This window comes from Dermacentor albipictus, chromosome 6, assembly GCF_038994185.2.
Source record: "Dermacentor albipictus isolate Rhodes 1998 colony chromosome 6, USDA_Dalb.pri_finalv2, whole genome shotgun sequence".
NCBI classification, from domain to species: Eukaryota; Metazoa; Arthropoda; class Arachnida; order Ixodida; family Ixodidae; genus Dermacentor; species Dermacentor albipictus.
This window is the reverse complement of record NC_091826.1, coordinates 28,264,052-28,277,989: the sequence shown is the minus strand read 5'-3', so window position 1 is coordinate 28,277,989 and position 13,938 is coordinate 28,264,052. Positions and strand designations below refer to the sequence as shown.

Genomic DNA, 13,938 nt, shown 5'->3' with positions numbered 1-13,938 from the left:
AACCCCCCCCCCTCAACTTTCACTAAGTTTAAGGGGTGAATACTGTGAATGCTGTGAATGCTGTGGTACTGTGAATGCTAATGTATTGTTTGTCGCACAGAAGTGATGGCAGTGCCACCGGCTGCCTAGCGATGACCATTTTCGCAATGGTTTGTGGCCACCGTGCAGAGCCTTTTCACGCCATTCACATGGGCGCCGCCATGTTTGATCACGTGGTGACGCCTCCATTGCCTGCCTCTGCCACCTTCGTTCCGTCTGTGTTTAAAATGGATGTGCGTGACGCCGGCGCGGCCCAGCAAACCACTGCTTCGGCGGATATCGTAGCCTGTGGGTGGGTGGACGACACGAAGCTCTGGACATAGATTTCGGAGGACATGTGAGCGCTTTCCGAGCTCATTATGACATGTCAAAAAAATGGCACGAGAAACGTGTATGGTTCTTGTACTAAAAGGAGCACAAGAAATGTATTGCAAGCTTTCCAAATTTTCCGCTTATTAATTAAATCGGGATCAGTGTGTTTTGCTCTTCGCAATTTATTTGGTTAACACTTTGAGGCAGCGGCTAGTCCCGTTTCTGACTCAGTAAGGTACCTCGGCGCGGTCACTATCGGGCTGTTTATGTTCTGCGTCAGTGCGCGCTCATGAGGTCAGTTGCGACAGATTTGTTCTTACGGCACCCAAGGCGTGGAACGTAGATCTTCTCTACTTTGTAATAGCCTCTAGCAAAAGCGTATTATCACTATGGTCACTCGCTTGCTATGTTCAATGGGCTGTCAGTGCTGTCGCCGTCATCCATCGCGAGTGCATTGATTAAAGAGTGTGCCCATTCATTTATTCTTGAAGCTTGGTGATACAGTGGGCGGAAGTTCGCATATGAATTGGGGTGGATGTGTGTAGATAACGTGCGGTGAATATTATTATGCCAGGAAGCGGTACTATTCCCTTTGTCACTGTGTAGCGAGTGGTATTCACTCTAGCCGACGTTCTGTGGTTTGAATCCTTTTTCAGAGGTTCGCAATGGAACATTGACGGATGAGCAAATTTTTTATCTTCGTGGAGAGAGTCGTCCATCGTGAAGCTCCGGCAATACAGGCAGTCCTTGTGTAGGAGGGGTCCGTCAACTTGGCCACACAGATTATTTTCATTCCCTAATATGCCAGTCGCTATTTTGGCAGCCAACAACTGCGCATGTCTTCCCTCTACCGCTCCACATTTTGCACCTGAATGGAGCACATATGTGCTAGCGAGCACCCTGTTGCACTTCCCACGGCTTATCGCACAGTAGCAGGGCAGAAGCGGTAATATTGTTTTTTTTTATATATTCCAACCCCGACTTGGGATTTTAGCTTAGTGGAGTTGCATTAGTTGGGTTTTGCAAATTGACAAGCCACAAAAACAACAGCAACAAAATACAGGGAAGGAAAGTACACATTTTGGCAATGCAATAGAAACCAAATGTATAATAAGCAAAGCTCGACATGTGAGACAATTCACTGCTGGAATTGCACAGCAAAATTTTAAGGATGTTTGTGAAACCATTTCATTAAGAAGTTTATTCCATTCAGTTATTGGCCTAGGAAAAAACGAATACTTAACTGTGCTATTCCGGGGGGAGAAAGCAGCAATTGGCAAGGCGTGTTTCTGCCTTGTGGCGTATCCGGCAGAGAAAGAAAGTATCTGCGATATGTCTAGCCTATAACTATTAACTAAATGTAACAAGAATTTCAATTTTTACGTGGTTTCGTATTTGTGCCCTTTCGATGAGGCAATCTGCGGCCCGCCACCATAAGCGTCATCTCGTTCGTCTAGAGCAGGCTGCTCGGCGAAAAGGGTTTACATCGAGAACTTGCGCACTGTGGGAAAACCAGCTTGGCAATTAGAATTCTAAGAGGTCTACTCTTTGTGTATGCTGCAGCTACATTTTTTCAACTAATTTCATGGAAGCAACGTTTGCTTAGTCATTGGTATAAGTCGTACTTTTGTAGTTGGTAGCAATCCTATCACATACTCAATACTAAACTCGCGAAACACTTCGGACCAACATTTTGGATTGTTGTTAAAAGTGACGTGCTTATTAACACATCCGTGTTGCATATTGTTCCGCTTGCCTTATTCGCTGAACAGTGAATAACGAAAAATGAGCAAACGCCTCTTGTTTTCTTATCTTATTTTTTCAGGAAAACAAAAAAGCAAGTCCGATAAAGAGCCTACGTATCAAATAAAAGTGTGCACCAGGTAAATATTGCATTAATTTCGCCTGTACTTTTGTCTATTTTCTTGTCTATCTCTCTTCACCCGTCCCTAGAAGTATAGGTAGCAGACGAGATTTTCTCTTCTGGTTAAACTATCTATTCTAATTTTAGTCGTTCCTTGTTCTCGTATTAATTATTTTGTTCTTGTTTCATTATTAACATATGCGTTGCGGCGTACCTCGGCTTTAGACCCCGCGTGTACTACAATTCTGCACTCATTTTTCAACCTTTTTCGCCCACTTCTAAACAAGGCTTTCCTTACGTCTTGTATTTTAAACGAGTTTTTCTTGGTCGGTGTACTTGTTTCTTTGTGAGATTATAGCTCTGCATAATACGACTGGTTGGATTGCGTCAAAAGCGAAAGCATCGGCGAAAATAATGCTTATGCCATGTCGCACACACCTCAAAATTCATCCAATGAAAATTTTCCTGCAAATTTGAATATTTTTAAAGTGTCCTAGTAAACCAAACTGTAAGGCAGACGGCTAGGCTCTGAATGGTAATACGTACGTCGTCATGTAACGGGTTCACCTTATTTCACATCAGGCATATTTATCAAGTGGCTGGGCAGGTGCTTTCCAAGTACGCTGCACGTGAAATAGTTGATTTCCTCATAAATTATGTCTCTGTAGAGTGTGAGCAAAACTAGAACAAGGTAAAAGCAGTTGTTGTTTTGCTCATGGTATTGAATTTCCATCTCACGCCTTCCACGTGTTTTCCCTGGATCTCTACAGAGCCGTCGCACGCGGTCCACATTCTGTACATGTGACTAAACTCGTTGTAGAATTAAGGATTCTTAATCCGATCTACAGCTATAACCATTTCAAGATCCTGAAGATGCAAGAAATGTGGGGAAGCAATACTTTTTGGACAAAATTAGCTGGCGGCTGATAAGGACATCAGGTGCAGACACGCATCAAGTTTACATGTTGAAGTCCAGTAGGAACCTCCAAAGTACTGAGAGTCGGGCGTGTCCGCAATGAATCACCATTAAATCACATCGGCTACAAAACTGTCTCCAGCTTGTGTATTTGGATGGTGTATTCTTTTTTCAAGCACACTTCGTCCTTCGTCATCTGTAGACGCTACAGTTCACTACGGGTCATTTTGGACCTGCCGCGGTAGTTGTATATCCACGAGAACCCTCATGGCGTATTTTCTTGCATCTCAACAAAAGCTGTATTGAAGGCAAAAAAAGTCAACAGAAAAGCAATAGAATCATTGCAACTTTTCTAAGAACAATCGTCTCGATGTTTGAAGATTAGGATGATTTTGAGACAAGGCGGGGCCGAGAACCGAATCGTATGTAGTCGATTCTGTAGTCGACAGTTCTACGGAAGCCCGTCTTGTCGGAATGAGACATGACAATGAAAGACGTACACCGAAAAAGCAAAACTTTAAATGACACGCAGCAATGACTACGGACAATATTGAGTGGATGAAGTGTAGTCTAGTCGGCCAGGAAAGGAATTGGAAGTTACGCCTGTACCCGGAGTCTCTAGAGACACAATCTACAGTACACACACTCAATCGAAATGAATGAACCCTCCCCCCATCTTACGTACGTTGCTTGTACAGCATGATAACCTATTTAAACAGGCACTTAACCTTTTTCGCCCACTTCTAAACAAGGCTTCCCTATAGAAGCCGAAATGTCTTGTATTTTAAACAAGTTTTTCTTGGTCGGTGTACTTCTTTCTTTGTCAGATTATAGCTCTGCTAATACAACCGGTTGGATTATACGCTTTAGGTGTCAGTTTTTTGATGAGTACATCGTACAGGCAAATATGAAACGGTGCCTATTATTTCTTTAACAGTGATACAAGTGCATACTTCTACTGCCTCACTGCTTATGTATCGGCCGTTCATCGATCAAGAAGGCTGTTTCTTTACTAAGGTATTATTTGTTACCTTAATCGCAACGGTCAAGAAGTGTGTGTAGTGCGTCCTGCACAATGAAAACGCCTCAATGTTTCCTACTTTATCCGCACATGACTGCATTGTAAACGTTAGAAGTATTTGTTTCGTCCTTAGACCTTTAACTGGCAGCTGAACAATAATGTTGACCTTGTAAAAACATATCCGAAAGCCAGACAAATGAAAACATAAGTATTGCCTTTATATTTGTCTTTCGTCATCCATACGCTCAACATTGGAATTTAGAAAAACTTTGACCGTGAGCAACAGCAGATGCTTCGGTAACAACCCCCACCACCCGGATTCCTCCCCCCGTCGGTTTCTTCTTCGCGCAAGTGGTGGGAATAGTCTCGACACTGCGAAAATTGTTTCATTTGTTTAAGCGAGCTATTATTTTCTATGGTAATGCGTCAAATGCCCCACTGAGTGAAAAAGCCGGTTCTGTAATCTGAAGCAGCAAGGTGGCACCTACAATCGCATTGGCTGCGACGTCGCGTCACGTCATGAGCGCGCCTCTACGGAGCAAAGTGGACGAAAGGGAACACCTCCTGCCGCGATAGTGCGCCAGGCGTTGCGTGAAGGGAGAGGGCATCCCCGCGACGCCACGTCACTCTCGCTCTCTCTCCCTCGGAAGCCGGTGCGCGGTGTCCAGGCCAGCACCGCAGGCTGGTGCTGCTCTCTGGCTCGGGCCGCGCGTACCACTATCTCCTTCCGGCCTTGGTGGCCGCTGCTGCTTCCTCAGTTTCCCGTCACACATGACGTAGGAGGCATGCGGCGTCGGTACCGCAGGCTGCTACTGCTTGCTGGCTCCGGTAACACATACCGCTGCGGTACATTACTCACTGTCCGAAACTCGAAGGACCGCCCAGCGGTGTTCAGTTGGACATAAATGCAGTCGCAATCACCACTCATACGTCATGTTTAGGTGCAGTAATAAATTCTAGGCCACGACTTTCTTATCTTGCCAGTTAGAGTGTTAAGGCTTCCGACGCTGTTTTCATCATTCCTGGCGTGTATTAGAAACGCACACAAAATAGCTTTGTTCATTTCTTGATGATTGCAGATATTTGGGCGGAAATGAATCAAACATGGCTATTGTGGACGTTGGAACCTTCACTGGCTTCAGGCCGATTAAGAATGACTTGAACAAAGTAAGCAACCGTTCCCCTGTTCTTACAGCATAAATATTTTCGTAGCAGCAAGCAGTACAGCTGCTCATTACAAAAGAAGTCTACGATCCAGGAGTGACTTCACTGTGTGATGTAATGGCTGAGACATTTTTGTTCGCGTCGTTTTTCATGAGATTGGTTGGCATTTCACGCATCCCAATAAGCAGTTTTCTTCGGGTGACCAGATTTTGTGAATCTATGCTTCTCGTCGACGTTTAGCTATGTAGAGAGGCAAATAGTTGCGCTGCTGTAATGCAGCTAGGGGAAAGCTTGTGGCAAGCAAAATATTTTCACGGCTGTAAATTCCGAAAAACACCCACAATTGTTCTGAGTGACTTTCAGATTGCAATTAGGTGTGTTTCTAGGTAAAGACGAATATGTTTGGAAATATATCATGCGCTTCCATGAGTCACACGAGCAGAGCGGTGCAAACGGTGAAACATGGGTGTTAGTCGAATATATATATACAAAAGTGCCAGGTTCGAATAAAACTGTATCTTTATTCGAGGCTATGGAAGCTTTTAGATGAATGGTCCTAATAGCAAGTTTGTTTATTCCATTAAAACATGTAATGCTACGTCGAAGTGTTCAAGCTCGTAGATTTCACTATCGGCAAGTGAAATGTCGCCATAGTACCTGGCTGGCTAACAAGAAATTGAAATTTGCTGTGACCAATGTGCGTGGGACATTTCTCAAGTGAGCAGGTGTATTTACTGGGAGCGACGACGTAGATCCTGCCATAAAATATCATTGAACAAGTCGGACGGAATACTGAAATTTTCAACCGAGTATTCCGATTCAAACGTTCCAATATATGGAATTTTTGAAATTTTCGAAAAATTGAGTGCTTTTATTGAAGACATAATTTGAATGTTCTACTCTCGCTGCTTAGAACTGCATAAACGCGCACAAGAAATTCATTTGTGTTCGGAACACGCTGACGCCTAAGGCCCGAATCTATGCGTCATAACTTACCCTTGATTGAAAAAAAAAATTGGGGTTCCGGCTTATATCGCTCAGGTGCGCAGAATTCGTTTTCGATTTGAACAGCTAGCTTTTTGGCTTATTCGGGGATTTAAATAGAAGCGTGGAAACCGACCCCATGTAAAAACTGGGTAAACATTGTAGATAAAGCTCAATGAGTGCCATCAATATCCTGTGCATTTTCTTGCAGGCTGTTCAATTTTCCCCTCTGTTGCAGGTTGCCAAAGAGACGGCAGGGGTAGACTCTTACGAAGAACGGGAGAACGGCGTCATCTTTTACCTTAAAACGGTAGGCAACCCACAATGCACGCCCACATAAAAGTTGCTATCTCTTTTTTTAGGGGAGAGGGGGGAATTCTGGATTATTCAAGCTTTCGCCTATAAATGTTGCGCGCACATACAGGCAGATGTTACACGGTCGCACTGTCTGGGGACCTCCCATTAGAGAAAGTGCAAAGCACATAGAAGTATAAGCAGCCAGAAATAAAGTAATACATTCGAAGCAGGAAAATACAAATAACAGTAAAATTTGGACAGTGCCTTATCAACTGACTTCCACTAAATATGGCGATGAGAACAAATGGAATACAAATAAGAAAACGCAGTAGTAGTACCATATAACAGTGAAAAGGGACCATGGTATGGTCGTACGACGGTTTTCAGTTCCCCATTGTGACTGCGAGGCGAGATCTCAATATGGTTGTATTAGGGGGAAAAAGCCGGGCTCTCCGTGAGCATTTTAGCTGGAAATTTCGACTTAGATCACTTCCTCGATGTCCTTTCTACGGACAGCGAACTCCAGTGTGACGTAGGCTGTGTGACGTCACGAAATGCAGCGCCACCGCTGTGCACTCTGGCGGCGGCTGCGTATGGCCGTATGGCGCCGCTGAGCCCACCAGCGGGCGCGCTACCTCGAAAATTATCTGCAACTGGTACAGAGTCTAGATACGCCGAGGGCTGATAGCTTCGTGTGCAAAGTGTCGTCGCCGCTTAGAGGCATCATCATCATCATCAGCCTGGTTACGCCCACTGCAGGGCAAAGGCCTCTCCCATACTTCTCCAACAACCCCGGTCATGTACTAATTGTGGCCATGCCGTCCCTGCAAACTTCTTGATCTTAGAACGACAGAAAGCTGAGCTAGTTGGTAAGGATTCATAATGATTCATAATCTCATCCGCCCACCTAACTTTCTGCCGCCCCCTGCTACGCTTCCCTTCCCTTGGGATCTAGTCCGTAACCCTTAATGACCATCGGTTATCTTCCCTCCTCATTACATGTCCTGCCCATGCCCATTTCTTTTTCTTGATTTCTACTAAGATGTCATTAACTCGAGTTTGTTCCCTCAACCAATCTGCTCTTTCTGCCCCAATCTGCTTAGAGGCAGCACGAAAGTAAATTCGCTCACTGCGGCTGCCGCTATTCCTGAATCCAACGGTTTTTGACAGTGAATGTGCGCGTGCTCAACGAGTGAGATTTGTTTGTTTGCCTGTGCGCGCGTGACACCAAGGTTGTTGTTTTAGTTGGTAAGCGAATGTTTACGGGTTTAAGCGGCCGATAAAACTGCTATCCTTACTTCGTATCATTGCAACAAATGCTTCGCCTTTCGGGCGAGACTGCGTCTTCTTTTTTTGTTTTTTACCGCGCCGAATGCGCTCAAATTTCGCCAGCCTGCTGAGGAACGTGTAATGGCTTAACATGCGATGCATAATTCAGCCTCAAAAATTTCGTTCGCGGCCCTTTTAACGAAGCACCAAACGTTACGTTCTTGACGCTGAATGAGCCTATTTGAGCGCGTCGAAGGAAATTCACAGTGCAATGTGGTGAAGCAAAAACACATCAGAAACTCTTAAGCAAATCAAGCAGGTATTGCTACAGGAAAAAGCAAGGTAAAACAATATTGTGATATTGCAGTAAAGAAAATTATATCACGTTACTGGCTGAAATTGAAGAACACCTGTTGTGAGCACTGTGAAAATGCCGTGGTATTTCATAATACCTGATTTATTACATACATGCTGGAACAAAAAGCTGCCTTTTGCACTGACGGACATATAGCTGAAGGACTAGCTACAAGAGAGTTCAGGAGGAGGGAGCCTTCTGACAGCGTGGCGTCTTTTTTTTTTGTAGGTGATAGCGGCGACGGCCACTTGCCTAAAGTTTCGGGTCGAAAGGGAATTCGCAGTAGTAAATCTTCAGACTTCAACCGTGAAGGTGTACGACTATTACAGACAAAGTAAGTGTGTCTCTTTCATTGACCGATGGTTACTGTGATATCCCACGCACAGGTCAGAAACGAGTCTTCGTGTTGAGTGCCTTCCTTCACACACACTATGTGAGACGATGAAATAGCGGACTTCGTTACATGGGCAACCATATTCCAACCATATTCCTAGAGTGGAGTGAAGAATAAACGCTAAACACTTATCAGAGAGACTGGCAGCCAAAGAGCGGTCTCGGCACATCGCATATGGCGTCAACGCACTGTAAACGAAATAAACGCGTTGTCAAATACTTTGGCGGAACGCATGTATTGGAGAAAAGGTGTATTCCTAACGGTTATCAGCTCTACGTCTGCTTCGCACTCAAAAGCACAGAGCTTCGAAATTACTAATGCGCAGCCTTCCTTCCCTCTGTCATATCAAGTGTTTTTCTGTGGGTAAGCAGTAGTAAGCAGCGGGAAGCTGGCACAGATCGAACAAGTAAACAGAAAAAGAATAATAATAAACATGAATAGAGAGAGGCAGACACAGTGCTGACAAGGTGCAAATCATTGCTGCGTCTGTCATCTTTTTGTTCTAAATATCATGTACCAACTAGCTCCACAGCAAACTAACTCTTTTGCAGGTCGGTAGTGGCTAGGTTCCAGATTCGCCGGTGCTGTGATTCGAACGAAAATGCGCAAGCGTAATATCAGGATGTTCTACTCATTAGGCCATAGACGCAGTTGCATGGATTTGATAACTGTGAACATTACCTCTCTCCTTCGCTAATGGTAGGGAGCGCGTGGGTCAAGTCCCTCAACAAACGGTCTGCTCATAAACTGGCGAACAGCTGCGCACGCGCGATAGTTTCCCTCCATGGATAGAGGCGAGAACTTACTGGTGCTAAAAATAAAGCGCATAAACCATTGACGATGATTGTCAACGTAAGCAAATAGAACAAGAAAACGACGGAGCGAGCGTGAGAGAGAGCGAGCAAGAGAGAGAGTGTACAAATGAACGTTTTTCTTGCTGGGTCCAACCACCGACGGACCACCGACCAGCTTAAAATAGACCACCGACCAACCTCACACTGACCAGCGACCAACCACGAGAATGGCAGAAAGGACCAAAGAAAGTTATTTGCTTTAAAAGTATGCGCAGAAGAAACAAGGCGCCGAGAAAGTGAAACGAGGCAAGTAGAGGAGTGGGACGTGCATCCAACCGAGTACCGCGAGGTCTGTGCTTATCCCTTGTAATGCTGATAATTTAACTTGGCTCACGTTTATTTTGGGACCTCAAAATTATAATTTAATCAGGATAAACATGCCTAAATACACAATTCTAGCCTTTATGATATACTAGAGCGAGTTACGGTATCCGGAGAGTGCAGAAACCAACTACAAATTGCTATATCTGCCGTGCTATAATTAGATTTTTTCTGAAATAAAGTTACCTTTCTTTATATACAAAAAATTTTACGTGGAGAGAGATAAAGATGTTCAAGTTCTAGTTTTGCTGCATATGGAATTGTGTTCGGGCACTGCAGGGCGTGAAGCCGGTTCAGACGAGTTGGACCGGAATAATTTTTCCCTCTATTTCTTGCTTGAAACAAAGTTGAAAATCTTCACTACTGCATCTCGTACGCATGGTTTGCATTGCTCCTTGTATGCAGGCGACAATTGCACCCAGTCCTACAGACCCGAGACAGCGGGTGCTTCGGTGAAGCTCTTCTGCGACGGCAACATGTGCAAATGCGCTACAGGTACTAATGGTGGCAGGTTTTAGCCATCTAGCGAAAGAGAGTGATGTGTTGTGATGTGTGTTTCAGGCAAATCAGACAAATGCATATTTATTACCTCTTACAAAATACTGTTGCACTGAAGACTAAGACGGCTCCTGGGGACATCTTATGATGGTCGGTTTAACCACAACGCGTGGTAAATGTCTTTGTTTCGCGAGCGTGCTAGTCGAATGAAAGTTCTCAAAAAATTCTGAGTCCTATTATGCTGCTGCCGGTGAAATATAGTGCCACCTATAAAGCGCATCGTTGATTGCTGCAGTAGTAGCTGTGTGTGTTCTGGTTAAACAAATGTCACAATATGGCACCACAAAACAGCTGAACCTCCTCTGCTACAGGTTGGTGAGGAGGTGAATGAGGCACCCTAAGCTGAGCTAGGGGCATTAGGGCATTACTCTGTCTTCGTAAACCGGGTACCCCGCAAATAGTAATACATTTAAAAACAGGCCAGAACACTCAAAATTCTCACTGATCAAATTATTTGGAAAGGAATCGAGAATGTGACATCGAATGGTTTTGAGTATTCTGTTATGGATGGCTAGATGAGCTGTGCCAGTATTAATGGAGCCCGGTTTGCAGTAAAAGAAGTCCCTGCTGAAAACCACCTAGAAATTGTTAGCGTTCGCAGTTTTTCTTTGCAATTCAAAAGTTAATAACATTTCATATGCAAAGGCAACATTTTAACTAATGTAATTTCGTGCCATGCAATCTCCATAATTTCTTTTCAAACTTTTTACGGGGTTGCGGGCCTTGCATGAGGTAGCTTTGTAGCTAATACTGAAGCCTCGAACCATGCTCTGAGTCTGCTACTCATATAAATACAACCACTGGTGGCCGACCGAGAACACGTGTAGTTTCCAGCCGATTTTTCGGACACGTGATAGTGCCACCTTGTAGTGGCTTGCGCAAATTAACCAGCACGCGAGTTCGCGCATGACACTGAGTGAAACATTGTCCTCAAATTTTCGCCCGGAAACGAAGTGCGTGTGTGAGCATTGTACGAGGACCCTTTGTGGCTACTCACTGAAGCCTCGAACCATACTCTGTCTGCTGCTCATATAAATACAGCCACTGGTGGCCGACCGAGAACACATGTGCAGTTTCCAACCGATTTTTCAGCCACGTGATAGTGCCACCTTGTAGCGGCTTGCGCAAATTAACCACTACACGAGTTTGCGCATGGCACTGAGTGAAACGTTGTCCTCAAATTTTCGCCCGCAAACGAAGTGCGTGTATGGGCCTTGCTCGAGGCGGCTTTGTGGCTACTCACTGGGGCCTCGAACCATGCTCTCAGTCTGCTACTCATATAAATACAACCCCTTGTGGCCGATCAAAAACACATGTGCAGTTTCCAACCGATTTTTCGGACCCGTGATAGGGCCACCTTGAAGCGGCTTGGGCAAATAACCCAGAAGGCGAGTTGGTGCATGACACTCAGTGAAACGTTGTCCTCAAATTTTCGCCCGCAAACGAAGTGCGTGTATGGGCCTTGCTCGAGACGGCTTTGTGGCTACTCACTGGAGCCTCGAAACATGCTCTCAGTCTGCTACTCATATAAATACAACCACTTGTGGCCGATCAAAAACACATGTGCAGTTTCCAACCGATTTTTCGGACCCCTGATAGGGCCACCTTGAAGCGGCTTGGGCAAATAACCCAGAAGGCGAGTATTGCATGACAGTCAGTGAAACGTTGTCCTCAAATTTTCGCCCGCAAACGAAGTGCGTGTATGGGCCTTGCTCTAGGCGGCTTTGTGGCTACTCACTGGAGCCTCGAAACATGCTCTCAGTCTGCTACTCATATAAATACAACCCTTTGTGGCCGATCAAAAACACATGTGCAGTTTCCAACCGATTTTTCGGACCCGTGATAGGGCCACCTTGAAGCGGCTTGGGCAAATAACCCAGAAGGCGAGTTGGTGCATGACACTCAGTGAAACGTTGTCCTCAAATTTTCGCCCGCAAACGAAGTGCGTGTATGGGCCTTGCTCGAGGCGGCTTTGTGGCTACTCACTGGAGCCTCGAAACATGCTCTCAGTCTGCTACTCATATAAATACAACCACTTGTGGCCGATCAAAAACACATGTGCAGTTTCCAACCGATTTTTCGGACCCGTGATAGGGCCACCTTGAAGCGGCTTGGGCAAATAACACAGAAGGCGAGTTGGTGCATGACACTCAGTGAAACGTTGTCCTCAAATTTTCGCCCGCAAACGAAGTGCGTGTATGGGCCTTGCTCTAGGCGGCTTTGTGGCTACTCACTGGAGCCTCGAAACATGCTCTCAGTCTGCTACTCATATAAATACAACCACTTGTGGCCGATCAAAAACACATGTGCAGTTTCCAACTGATTTTTCGGGCACGTGATAGGGCCACCTTGAAGCGGCTTGGGCAAATAACCCAGAAGGCGAGTTGGTGCATGACACTCAGTGAAACGTTGTCCTCAAATTTTCGCCCGCAAACGAAGTGTGTGTATGGGCCTTGCTCGAGGCGGCTTTGTGGCTACTCACTGGAGCCTCGAAACATGCTCTCAGTCTGCTACTCATATAAATACAACCACTTGTGGCCGATCAAAAACACATGTGCAGTTTCCAACCGATTTTTCGGACCCCTGATAGGGCCACCTTGAAGCGGCTTGGGCAAATAACCCAGAAGGCGAGTATTGCATGACAGTCAGTGAAACGTTGTCCTCAAATTTTCGCCCGCAAACGAAGTGCGTGTATGGGCCTTGCTCTAGGCGGCTTTGTGGCTACTCACTGGAGCCTCGAAACATGCTCTCAGTCTGCTACTCATATAAATACAACCACTTGTGGCCGATCAAAAACACATGTGCAGTTTCCAACCGATTTTTCGGGCACGTGATAGTGCCACCTTGTAGCGGCTTGCGCTAATTAACCAGCACGTGAGTTGGTGCATGACACTGAGTGAAACATTGCTTTCAAATTTTCGCCCCGAAACTAAGTGCAGGTGTCGGCCTAGAACGAGGGCCGGCCCTCGCACAAGTCGTGCCGAGGAGCCATGGTGGCCCTTTGACGACGTTCTGGGCTCTTCGGCCGCTTACGGAAAGTGTTAATGACGGCGTTTCTTTAGTTTTTGGCACCGAAACATATAAATTTGCAGGATTTTTGTGACTCAGCCACTCGTATGCGGCATGTGCTATTTTTCACGCGGTCTGCTATATATCCGCATAGTATTAAATTCGCCTTTTTACGCGGTTCAACATTGTGTTGCAGTTAAGTTTTTAGAAAAAAAAAGCACTTCACCGCAGGATCTTTCTATTCGACTCATCTGAAAGGGGGAAACGTTTTCTTTAGACAACCACTGAAGCAATTGCAGTGCTTTTTAACTCATTACAAAAATACAATGACTTTTTAACAGGTATTTTATTTGGGCCTCTATATTATTGATTGCCACAATCTGAAAAAAATTGAAATAGACCGACTGAGAGGTCTTCAAGTTTACAACTCAGTCACTTCGGAATAGAAATAATATTGCAATATTGTAATGTGTGTCTGTTGGATGGTTTATTGTTGACAAAGCGCATGCAAGTTTAGACTAATGTATAATTTCGTAAATTACATTGGGGTAACAGTTGCCTATTGTAAATAAGATATGAAA

The 13,938-nt window shown here is 45.1% G+C and overlaps 1 protein-coding gene across 6 annotated transcripts in view; it reads left to right on the top strand.

The window, feature by feature from the left end:
* The window catches only part of LOC135905091 (A.superbus venom factor 1-like), a 312,000-nt gene that overhangs the window by 287,682 nt on the left and 10,380 nt on the right, over positions 1-13,938 (top strand). For all 6 annotated transcript variants that reach the window (XM_065436075.1, XM_065436074.1, XM_065436073.1 and 3 more), the window contains 5 exons: positions 2,177-2,234; positions 5,232-5,319; positions 6,539-6,610; positions 8,450-8,555; positions 10,196-10,285. In XM_065436075.1, coding sequence (XP_065292147.1) covers positions 2,177-2,234; positions 5,232-5,319; positions 6,539-6,610; positions 8,450-8,555; positions 10,196-10,285 — 414 coding nt within the window. The remainder of the gene's footprint in view (positions 1-2,176; positions 2,235-5,231; positions 5,320-6,538; positions 6,611-8,449; positions 8,556-10,195; positions 10,286-13,938) is intronic.